This window comes from Gymnoscopelus braueri (assembly GCF_963280865.1).
Source record: "Gymnoscopelus braueri genome assembly, chromosome: 15".
NCBI lineage: Eukaryota > Metazoa > Chordata > Actinopteri > Myctophiformes > Myctophidae > Gymnoscopelus > Gymnoscopelus braueri.
This window is the reverse complement of record NC_137620.1, coordinates 34,405,649-34,417,643: the sequence shown is the minus strand read 5'-3', so window position 1 is coordinate 34,417,643 and position 11,995 is coordinate 34,405,649. Positions and strand designations below refer to the sequence as shown.

General features: G+C 42.9%; 1 protein-coding gene across 1 annotated transcript in view; it reads left to right on the top strand.

Annotated features, from left to right (window-relative positions):
- The window catches only part of LOC308101640 (solute carrier family 24 member 2), a gene marked incomplete at both ends in the record, with an annotated part of 59,963 nt that extends 49,244 nt beyond the window's left edge, over nucleotides 1–10,719 (top strand). The window contains 4 exons of the mRNA XM_080451067.1: nucleotides 6,629–6,763; nucleotides 6,939–7,028; nucleotides 8,159–8,325; nucleotides 10,470–10,719. Of these exons, the coding sequence (XP_080307193.1) occupies nucleotides 6,629–6,763; nucleotides 6,939–7,028; nucleotides 8,159–8,325; nucleotides 10,470–10,719 (642 nt within the window). The remainder of the gene's footprint in view (nucleotides 1–6,628; nucleotides 6,764–6,938; nucleotides 7,029–8,158; nucleotides 8,326–10,469) is intronic.
- Between the last annotated feature and the right edge of the window lie 1,276 nt (nucleotides 10,720–11,995).

The window sequence follows — 11,995 nt, the reverse complement described above, 5'->3', positions numbered from 1 at the left end:
GGTCCATTTGGGCCCCTGCCGGTCCCCGCACCTGATGTTGAGAAACGGTGTCCTATGCGTTGCTATTTTTAGGATTCTGTCCCACAGTGCACCCTCCTGAGTCAGGCAGGAATAGGCTGAAGAGCAGCTCACGCCTCCGTGCGTCGTCAGAGTTAATTGTTCAATTCCTCCTGGATGCCTTGGTAACCAAGACTGGGGAATAGGTAGATGGCAAAGGTCAAATTGAATAATCTTCTGGTTCCCTCTTTTTTTTCTTTTTTTTTGTATTAATGGCTAAAACCATTGGGACTTGAGCTGACAGAAAGGAACATCTTATATCCATAAACAAGATTAATTCAAAGGATTCAATTTAGTCCAATGTTGTATATATAGCAAGCATATGTGTATTGCTTCTTCAGTCTTTGAATTTTCTTGGTTTAAAGGATGTGTTGCTTGAACTTCTAAATATAAATAAATTCTTTATTTTCTATTTTCTTTCTTTCTTTTTATGAGATAAAATGGCCCTATATTTAACTTCTTTGAATATTCATGACAGCATAAAGCTGCCCGCCTAATCGTGTTTCCCTTTAAGAGGGTGTGAAGCATGAAGTAAATAATAACCAACAGGCTTTATGAGTCACCCTAACCCCATCCATGATGTTGTCAGAGCCAAGGTGCTTTCAGAGAACCCGGTGGGTGTCACGGCTTGATGGGCCATCAGATCTCAGTATGTTTGTTTTCATTTAGTTTTTTCCTCACTGCCAAGTTGTAATCAGAATTCATAACCAGATGGAGCTTATGTGTCAACCCAAGACCATGCCAATACTAATAAAAAGCAATTGCTTGGGTATAGCTGAAAGAGAAAATATGTTCCATCTCTAGTCGTTTGGTTCCAAGAAGACATAGCCACACCATGTGACACCTACTGTGTCAAATGTCGGGAAAAAAAAGGAACATTTTGAACTTAAAAAGACAAAACAGATGTTTAAGGAATAATATTTAATATACCTCAAACACGCAATTCTTTTACAGACTGGATAATACTTTTTTTTAGATTGAATGATGAACTTTGTACTTGGTTGTGTGCCATGTCACACAACGGAAACACACGATTTGCCAGCTCACAATGCGTAGCAGCACACTGGCGCGCAACTAATATAAATCACTCTTTACAGATCGGTTTATAGTGCCGTTTTACTGCTCCTGATATTGGTGGAGAGACTAATAGAGCCGCCATAAGTTTATTAGCAGTAGCTTACTGATAATGCTCAGGTCGGTAGCTGCAAAGCTGCCACGATGTTGTGAATCCTGCTCTTTTGGACCATTTTAACCCATTGATACCTGGAACGCATCTGTGTCACTTTAGACGTCTTTGGCTATTCAAAAATAGCAGATATACAAGCTCATAGCGCGGCACCGAGTGCCGCGCTATGAGCTTGTATATCTGCTATTTTTGAAAAATCTCGAAAATATTTTTTTTCGATTTTTTTCAAAAAACTGTTAGGATTTAGAAGACATTTCTAGAATCTTCTCAGGTCTTAAAGGGTTAAATCACTTCAGCCAAGCCACTCAGGGGAACAGCAAATTTAATAAATGTCAGACCCCCCTCTGTAGCTCTGTAGGGCCTGGTAAAAAATCGATGCCTTAAAGCTTGATGGTGGCACCAACTGAGGCACCACAGGACAGGAAGGGAACCCAAGGTGTTGACATTTTGGGAACAGAATCCGCACAGGGAGCATCGGCTCCGTGGGGCACTTCAGCCCGCAAGCGTCAAATGTTACATCAACGCATCAATGAGTAAATGAGTGACAGAACAATGGCATGCGTGACAAAAGTTTACGCGTTAGCTCCTGTGCCAGTTTCTGATGCCACGTCTGTGCCAGCCAGAAAAGAGGTAGCGGTGTTAAAATCGCTCAATAAAGTTATAGGAAGAATGCGAATGAGAGATCACGGTAAAGCGGCTGCTGATATTGCCCTGGACCGCTGGTGTAGAGGTCCAGGCGCCTGGCTCTAAGGAAGCCTGACAGTGTGTCGCGGGTTCGAGTCCCGATCCCGACGGCCTTTGCTGCATGTCACCTCCCCATATCCTGTCAGCCTACTATCCTATCCTATCAATTAAGGCTGCTGATATTTAACAATTCTAAAATAGATGGGATATGTGTATCGGTTTGTAAACTATGCCTTGATCGCAACATAGATGGGGAGATAAATCTTTCTAAAAATCGAATCATGTGGATCTCGTTATCCACATGGGATGGATGTGGCTCCAATGTGGGTCTCGGACTTGGCTCCAATGTGGATCTCGGATTTCATGTGGCCAGCCAGTGACATCAGCAGTCCTCTATGACATATCTATGACAAAAGACTTCAACTTTGGGCAAGGTTTCAGCCCGACCAGAGCCACGTTTAATTCCATTATGAAATGAAAGTTAAGATATGTCAAAAAGTATAAAACACGTGCAAACACATCATTAGTTGAGGTGCTTCTGTGGCATACTGGCTGGCATTGTGCACAAGAAATTCGACGCCAAATGGTCCATCGGTTTGCGAGATTAGCTCTTGACACACAGATGCACAGGCAGACACACAGACAGACCCTTTTCTAGATGACTCTGCCTCATATAGAGCCACACACAGTAAAAAAAAAAAAAGGACCTTGTCAGGCAGGTGAGGGGGAAAGAGAGCGAGAGGGAAGGGACCTCTGATTGTTGACCTACTGTAGCTACAGGAGCCATAGCGCTGATTCCTAATTACACCCCCAACCTGTGTCCCAGTGGACGAGGGAAAAGGAGTGATGACCGTTGGGACCAGATTACGCTGTGGTCCTTTCTTGGGGGTCTGTCAGGTCAACGTAGCTAATGATCAAGGCCATTGATTAACATTAGCCACATTAAAGGCTGCCACTAAGCTAGCCAAATTCAGGATATATTGCCAGTCACAGTAATGATGTTTCACCTGAGGTGTTGATTTACATTTTTTATCTCTGGGACCCCAATTTATATTGTAAATTAAATTTTAATTTAACTCTGAGAGTGTACAAATGGAACCAAATGGACCCGTTAGGGTCCTTTTGGTTCCATTTGTACACTCTCTGAGTTACAGACCCATAAGGGTCCATTTGGTTCCTAAATATCCATCATTTAGCTGGGGACCCCCTGGAACTCCCTCAAGGAACACACACAGACTGTACGGATTGTGCACACATTTGAGAAATGATCTTTAGGAGAGGCAGGTGGTCAAAGATTTGCCACACTTCTTACTGCCTTCTGTCCACCTTTAAATTATGCCGCGGTAACGTTATCCACCGGCAGATGTGACGTGACTGATTAGATCACATTCCAATCATAAAGTGTTCCATGCGTGTTTACATAACATCTGGATAGAGGCTGAATATTTAATACCAGCTGTGAAAGGGCCACAGAGACAGTCGTCTAAATAAACGTCATATACAGTACAGTAGCAAAAAAATTGACATTCTTGACACCGTCAACTAGAACATCTATGAAAACCTCAGTTTGCAACACCTTTGAGGTTTGGTGGCATGGAAATAGCTACAACAAAACCTGAGATTTGGGGTTTTAGACCTACTGATGGATAACAATACAGCCATCTGGATATGAAGAGGGGACACAATGCAGAGTGCTGAGCATAGGCAATGCCAGTCCTTTTGTGTTGCGGCAGCCGATTGCCAAGGTTACCAGGAAGGATGCAGTCCAACTGCAGTGTCTCCATTCAAGGACAAACCATGCAATTCATGTTGTCCTCAGTGAGGCCATCTTGAAAGTCCTCTCCCTCTCTCTCTCTCTGCCTGCCTCCTGTCTGTTTGATGTATCTGATAAGGTCAACACTTTGGCTCTCTTCCTAGAGACAAAGTAGATGCTCGCCTCTGGGAACACAAATATCCCTGGATCAAATCCAGCCTCAACCTGAACCTTCTGAACCTCCATACACAGTTTCCCTCTCAGCTTTCCTTCTGCCTGTCCCAATAAAGAAGACAAACGACACAGGGAGTGGACTGTCCACTCACCTTATTAAAAATAAACAAAAGAACTTCATGTTTTTCACAAGATCACTGGATTCCATGAGATCATTGTCTGGGTTTATAATATTCTCATTAGGCCTTTCTCAATGTAGTTACTACCACTGACCAGACGGCGGCCTTTTGCTCTTACATGATACCCAGAGTATGATGTAAAAGCAAATTGCCCACCATGTGAAAATATATATAGTCTGTCTCTCTGTCTATATGCGTGTCTTTAATGCCTGCCCCTGGTAAGCGGTGGGAGGAACTAATTGGCATTATGACTACATTTGTAGAAATAATTGTTAAAAATAATTGTCCACTCTAAATTGATAAAATAAATGTACCTCAAAATTGTACTACTTTAGTGTTTAGTTCACCCCTATTTTTGTTTTCGTTTGTTTGGCGTGACAGAGGAGGACAGCTAGGTGACAGGTTTTGGGACAGCGTTGTCTTCAGATTCAGAACTGCATGTGTGGACCTGCTCTAAGTCCCAAAGGCTCTCTGTCCTCCTGTATAATTGGATACAAAGGGACCTTTGACAGCTTTTCTACCCTCAGAAGGGCTTGTGTTTTGTTTTGCTTTGTTTGTGCCCATCAAAGTTTACACAGTGCAGTATGTTATGCATGTTGTGTATGATTAGCAGATTTGACTGCAATAGCAGCGCCAAATACAAATCTATATTTCACATTTTTGGGTGATGATGACAGAGGCCATATTTAACCACGTGAACCCTAGCGTTCCTATTCTTGTTGGACATTTGGCGAAAATAGCAGATCTACAAGCTCATCGACTATCGAAAGTCATCGGCTATGTTCGGCTTGTATATTGGCTATTTTCACGAAGTATAATACAGGGTTAAGTGGTTAGTCAGACTAATCGATATAGTCGATTATAGAAAATCTATTCGATTTTTTTATGTAGATTCTTTGATAAATAATTTATAAAACCTGCTCCTCAATTATCCGATTAACCTACATGAGCAGGATCAAGTCGATTATTGCTGGTCGATTTCGATATATTTCTGGTTTAATTGCCCAGCCCTACTTGCTACACACATTTTGTCCATAATGTCGGAGAGAGAGAGAGTGAAGAGAGTAAAGGTGTTTGTTTGGCTTGAATTGGCATTCAGATTCCAGCCATTCCCGATAAATCCACCCAGAGGTTTGTGCTGCTGATGTCTTTGTGTCGCAGACCTCTCCGGGCTCGGTGCAATCTCCGAAAATCAGTCATTAAAACAGAGCTCCTTCCCAAAGTCATCCCCGAGCAAAAGGACATGCTGGCTGCCAGGTCTTGCATCAATCTCTTCGCCAGTCCACTTTGCTGTCTGTTTTTATTTTTCTTCAATCCCGAAGTGCCCGGCATCACAAGTGTCCCGGGCGTTTCAGGACAGTCGCTATAGAGCGTGCCAACGCGTCGTCACCACGGGGGGGGCGTGACATAGTAGCGCAGACATGTTTGTTTTGGGTAATGTTAAGTCAACCTGGTTCAAAGATGTCCGCTGCTACCAAAAGACACTTGTTGACGCCCCCTTCAGGATTTTTGGCACGCTCTATAGAGCATTGGTTCTCAAAGTGGGGTTCGGGGACCACCAGGGGTCCTTGAGGGAGTTCCAGGGGGTCCCCAGCTAAATGATAGATTAGGCACCAAATGGACCCTTATGGGTCTGTAACTCTGAGAGTGTACAAATGGAACCAAATGGACCCGTTAGGGTCCATTTGGTTCCATTTGTACACTCTCAGAGTTAAATTGACATAATATAAATTGCGGTCCAAGTGATAGAAATGCCATTAAATGGGGGTCTGTAGCCCTAATGCATGTCAAACTGGGGGTCCTTGAAATTAAAATGGTTGAGAATCACTGCTAGAGCTGTAAAAAAAATCTTCTCTTATGGGGGTCCCTGGCATATCTTTTGAAATGGGGGTCCGCGGGCTAATAAGTGTCAATTTGGGGGTCCTTGACATGAAAAAGTTTGAGAAGCACTGCTATAGAGAGCTATACCCCCAAATGAAATGAGAAAGCAACATGAAGGAGTTGACTGTTTTTGGACAAAGGGTCAGTCGGCAGTCAGGGCTGTGTCGTGCTGTGTTTGTCTTTTTTCCGCCCGATGGAATGCCGCTTCATACTCATTGTGAATAATCCATAGATCCGTTTTGCCTGAACTTTCTTCCGGAGCAGTCAAGTGAAACAAACAGAAGCAGCAAACAGAAACTGTTCTGTTCTCCTACAGCAGTGGTTCTCAAAGTGGGTTCCCGGGGACCCCCAGGGGTCCTTTAGGGGGGTCCCTCGTGAAACGAGTTAGCATCACAAATAGGTTTAACCACTTTAACCCTATTTTATACTTTGACTATTCAAAAATAGCCGATCTACAAGCTCACGATGCTTATGGGGGTCTCTGGCACAATTTTTTTTCAGATCGGGGTCCGAGGCCAGATATATTTAAATTTGGGGGTCCTTGACGTGAAAATGTTTGAGAACCACTTCCATACAGAATCAAATGCAAAGTTTTGAACCATTTATTTGAAAATCAAGAAAATGACGACCCAGATTGTTTTCTCTTCAGCTAATCCGTTTCTCTCTCTCTCTCTCTCTCTCTCGCTCTCTCTCTCTGTCTCTCTCTCTCGTCAGACTGAGGATGAGGAGGAGGAGGACCAGCCTCTGAGCCTGTCCTGGCCAGAGACCTGGCGCAAACGCCTCACCTACCTCTTAATCATGCCTATCATTCTCCCCCTGTGGCTCACACTGCCTGATGTCAGGAAAATGGTGCGTATGTGTGTGCATGTGTGTGTGTGCGTGCGTGTGCGAGTGTGCGTGCGCATGCGCGCAATTCTGTTCTCCTGGCCAAAAGGACATCTTCCATTTGTATGAAAATTCACCTGGAGACTTCATGTGACCCCTCAGTTCATCACGTTTGCTTCTTTCCCTCCTCATTTCTCAGAGCGCAAAGAAGTTCTTCCCTATCAGTTTCGTGGGAGCCATTTGCTGGATTGCAGCCTTCTCCTACCTAATGGTGTGGTGGGCTCACCAGGTATGTACTGTGTGTTTTACAACTTTGAGTTCCGACCATGTATTGTGGTTGGAGGAGAGAAATCGCACGATCTTGTATGATCACAGTAAAGCATTATTACAACTTGTGGGACATCATTGCGCCTTGTTTAAATTAATTTACCTACAATTGCACTATTTCTTCTTGGCAGAGAACCAGAATACAGGTATCAAAATAAACCAATTTTTTTTTGTCAAAATGGTTAATTGTAATACTTTTGTGTAAAAGCAACGTACTCATGGTTGCGTTTACATGCTATACCATGGTATATTAGCACTGCAAAGACCTACTGTACCGTACAGACACTTCACAGCAGTGCAAATGTCTCACGGTGGTGTCTACGACGGGCACACAAATATGCCTATATTAGGTAATGGACATGCCCAGCACTGTGTGCATTGAGCGGGGTCTGATGTTCACCGAACTCAAAGCAGAGCCACAGCGAGTATAAAACAGTTTGGGCCGTGAGGATATTGCAAACATAAAACAAATAGTATACAAAAGAATCTCATGGTGTTTTTTCTTTTAACCCTGGAAAAAAAATATGTTTCGTGATACCGATCATAATAGGAACTTAAAGAATACTACATTAGTTCCATTCATCCAATCCGGAACACAATCGATTGTTTGATCAGTCAAATAAACAATATGCTCTGAAAATATTGGCTGCCGTTTTAAGTGATGTCAGATGGGTGGGCCACGAACGCTTTTGAGATTTTCAAGTGGGCCCCCGAAGCAGAAAAGGTTGGGAAACCATTTAGAGTTAGAGGTTGTTTGGAGTATGCTGCAGGCTATAGACGTACTCTGATCACCACTTCACTAAGTACTCTGTATCGTTGCTGTCGGGCAACGTTTCTCCATATTTCAACTTTTAACATTTATTTCATAAATTAATGCCCTAGTTCATCATACAAGAGTTTAGCACAAAAGTAGTGAAAATAGCCTGCAAGCTCACAACGCTTCGCGATGCGAACCGTTGTGAGCTTGTGGATCGGCTATTTTCTCTCCTTTAAAATGTTAATATCGGCGGCGACAATATTCTGTCTCTCTTGGTGCTGTGCCCCAGTAATCGCTACTCACATCCACACGCTTTTCTTTGTTCCCCACCGCAGGTTGGAGAGACTATTGGGATTACGGAGGAGATTATGGGCCTGACCATATTAGCAGCTGGCACCTCCATCCCCGACCTCATCACCAGTGTCATTGTGGCACGCAAGGGACTCGGTGACATGGCGGTCTCCAGCTCAGTGGGCTCCAACATCTTTGACATTACCGTTGGGTAAGTGTCTGTATACACACTGTCTGTACGGTGTCTAAACAGCCAATCTGGGAACTGCAAGGGAAAAGAGTGCAGTCAGTGGTGGAAAAAGTACTCAAATGTTTTACTTAAGTAAAAGTATCAATACTGCAGTGTAGAAGTCCTCTGTTACAAGTAAAAGTCTGCAATTAAAAATGTACTTGAGTAAAAGTACAAAAGTATTGGTATCAAAATGTACTTAAAGTACCAAAAGTAAAAGTACTAAAATGTTTGAAAATAGCCGATCTACAAGCTCACAACGCGTCGCGTTGCGACGCGTTATGAGCTTGTAGATCGGCTATTTTCAAATAGCCTAGGCATAAAATAGGGATACAGTGGTTAATGTATGTTTTATAATGTAATATATTTATATCTGCAAAGTAACTTGTAACGAAAGTTTTCAAATGATAGTAGTGGAGTAAAAGTACAATATTTGCCTCTGAGATGTTGTGGAGTAGAAGTAAAAAGTACTGAAAATTGTAAGTAAAGTACAAATACTTAAATACTTAAGTTCAGTACTTGAGTGAATGTACTTAGTTACTTTCCACCACTGGGAGCAGTGCATGGTGGGAGAAGTACTCAGTACTTCTTCCAATACCAGAATATAGTTGCTGTTGGGCAGAAACCGTCTCCATATTTTTAACTTTTTTGTGTTTTTTTTTTCGTAAATTAATGGCCGACTTGATCATACTACAGCGTCACACAAAAGCATCAAAAGTAGCAGATCCACATGCGAAGAAACGCATTTGCAGATCTGCTACTTTTGCTAATATTTTTTTATTTGAATCTTGAAAAATGTACAGTTTTGGACATATGAGGTTTCCACCCGACAGAGACGATATGAAAATACTCTCTACTGCGTTCACAATTTTACTTGAGTAAAAGTAACATACTTAACAGTACCAAAGTCAAAAGTACTCAAATATTTGACAATTTGTAAAACGTTTTTAAAAAAATTGCTGATTTACAAGCTCACAACATGAGCATATAGATCGGCTATTTATATAGATCGGCCTATAAAATAGGACTAAAGCGTATGCTTTTTAATGATATTCTAAATCTGCAAAATAACTACAGTAGTAACTAAAGCTATCAATTAATTGCAGTTTAGTGAAAAACACGATATTCTGAGAGCCTCTTGAGATGTAGTGGAGTAGAAGTATTACGTATCGAAAAACGGAAATACTCAAAGTAAAGCAAATCTTCTTCAAAGATTCAATTGTACTTAAGTAGTACAGTACTTGAGTTAAAGTACTTTCCAGCGCGGTACAGAGCCATATTGATTTGAAAGGCTCGGTTTGGAGGTCCGGTTAGTTTATGCTTGAGAGAAAACAGCCTTGGTGTTTTCATTACCTCCTTCCTTTTTCCTGCAGTCACATGACTTTTAGCGATTTAGAATCACTGCTATACTTCATTTGGACAAAACTGCTTGAGATTCAACAATACTATTTTTTTTATATTAGACGTTGGCACACGCATGTTATGCACATGAACAACGAAAGCTGCATATTATCACATTCACTGCCAGGGGCTTTCTAATAGTGGCAGGTAGCTTCTGCCAGCATTTTTAAGCATTCTGACAAATTCTTCAAGAACCACAGAATATTTATCTCCAGTATGATCGATCCCCTGATGGTTGCTAATCACAGAGGAAATCACTGTGCTTCCGTGAGAAAAAAAAATTTCATCGTGACCTCCCGTTGTCTTGTTATACCCAGTTGAAAATAGCATGTTTCGCCCCAAAATACATAGTAAAACACAGGAGCCGAGATACAGGATTTTAAAGTAATAAGTTAACCAGGAAGTGAATGGAGCAGTAAATCTTCGGATCACGTTATCTTGGGTTCTGCACCTTTTTCCATTTTTTTTTTTTAATGACGGAGCTATCCGTCAATGGCGGTGAATGTGTTATATTTAAAAAATGTGTGTTGCCAGATTTAAGATGGCTAAAGATTATTGGATGGAAACGTGTTAAAGTGCCATGCATAAGTCATTGTCATTGTCTATGAACAACGTGAATGAAATGTAATAGTCTCCTACTGTATGACAGACGTCGGTATCTGCACACATGCATGTACCTTGGTTCACACTCACTGCATGCACTTTGTGTTTGTTTTTTCTCACAGTCTGCCGTTCCCCTGGCTCCTGTGGTCCTTCATCAACGGCATCAAACCGGTGCAAGTGAGCTCCAACGGCCTCTTCTGTGCCATCGTTCTCCTCTTCCTCATGCTTATCTTCGTCATCATCTCCATCGCCGCCTGCAAGTGGCGCATGAGCAAGCTGCTGGGCTTCATCATGTTCCTGCTGTACTTCGTCTTCCTGGTGGTGAGCGTCATGCTGGAGGACAAGGTCATCGCCTGTCCCATATCTGTCTGAGGACTGATACTCGTACCCCCCCCGCCCCCCGCCCCCACCCCCAAACACACACACACCTTCCTCCCCCCTACCCTACCCGATCGTCATTGTCCACACAGCGATCACCAACCACCACCATCCTCCCTGTCTAACCCACCACACCCTCAACGTTCACTCTGTCCTGGATACCCCCACCCACCCCCCGACCATTGTGAACCACGGCCCCCCCTCTGGATTAAAAGAAAGCCAAGGGAACGAATCAAGAGAAGGACTTGGGCTTTGGGAAGGAATGAACGGAAAAAAGAAAAAAAAAACACACACAAAAAAGCCAAGTTTCCCTTTATTTTTAAATAAATCTAAAACTGCGAGTGCTGTCCTTCTCACTGGAATGTACATTGCTTTATTTTGAGCCAGCTGGGTGGGTGGCGGGTTTGGGGTGGGGTGGGGGGGGCTAGTTGACGCCAGCTTCAGCGGAAGCCTGGGTACTTGAATTTTATTTATTTATTTAATTTCTTTTGAGGGGAAGGGGGGGTCGTGGTGTGCATCAACGAGGCAAAGAAACATTGGTGTTCCGCGCTACGCCTTGTTAGGTTGAGGAGAAAACGACCTCCTGTGAAAAACTGGAAAAAGCTGAAAGATGCACTGTGCTTAAACACTTTAATAATATATGCAGTGGGTGGAGCTTAGCTACAGAGGAGCAGGAACGTCAGCTCTATCGCTTTAGAAACGCGCGAGGGTGCGGCCGGCCGCTGCCAAACTTTGGGAGTAGGTGGATGGGGGGGGGGGGGTTCTGGGGGGAGGGGGGGGTTGTAAGGAATCCTGAACGTGACTTCTCTTCTAACGGACAACTGTGTGGATATAGGGTATTGAGCAAAGAAACTCTCCTGCCGGTGCAACGCGACTGAAACAACGAGGGATGAACCACTGGGCTTTTGCATGTGGAGCTCACCTGGGCAGATGAACTTCTTTGTTTGACTCATTTGCAAATCCATCATGCGCTCAGTCTGAAAGACTAAATCAAGCTGTCCCTCTTCCCCTACCAGGTATCTTTTTCCCCCCTTTTTTTTTTTTAGATTATTGAATAACTCATTCTTATCTAGAAGTAGCATCTGTTGTACTGTAGGTGCATCCTTCGGGGTTGAAAGCCTTTTTCTTCACATCTTCATTTGCCATTGAATACAAACGTTCTGATTGTACAGAGCTTGTCATCCCTCACACATGCACTGACTGATTATGATGACCTCTATACAGGAAGTTAGGACATTTTTAATTATAATTGTAAAGCATTAGTGAATTT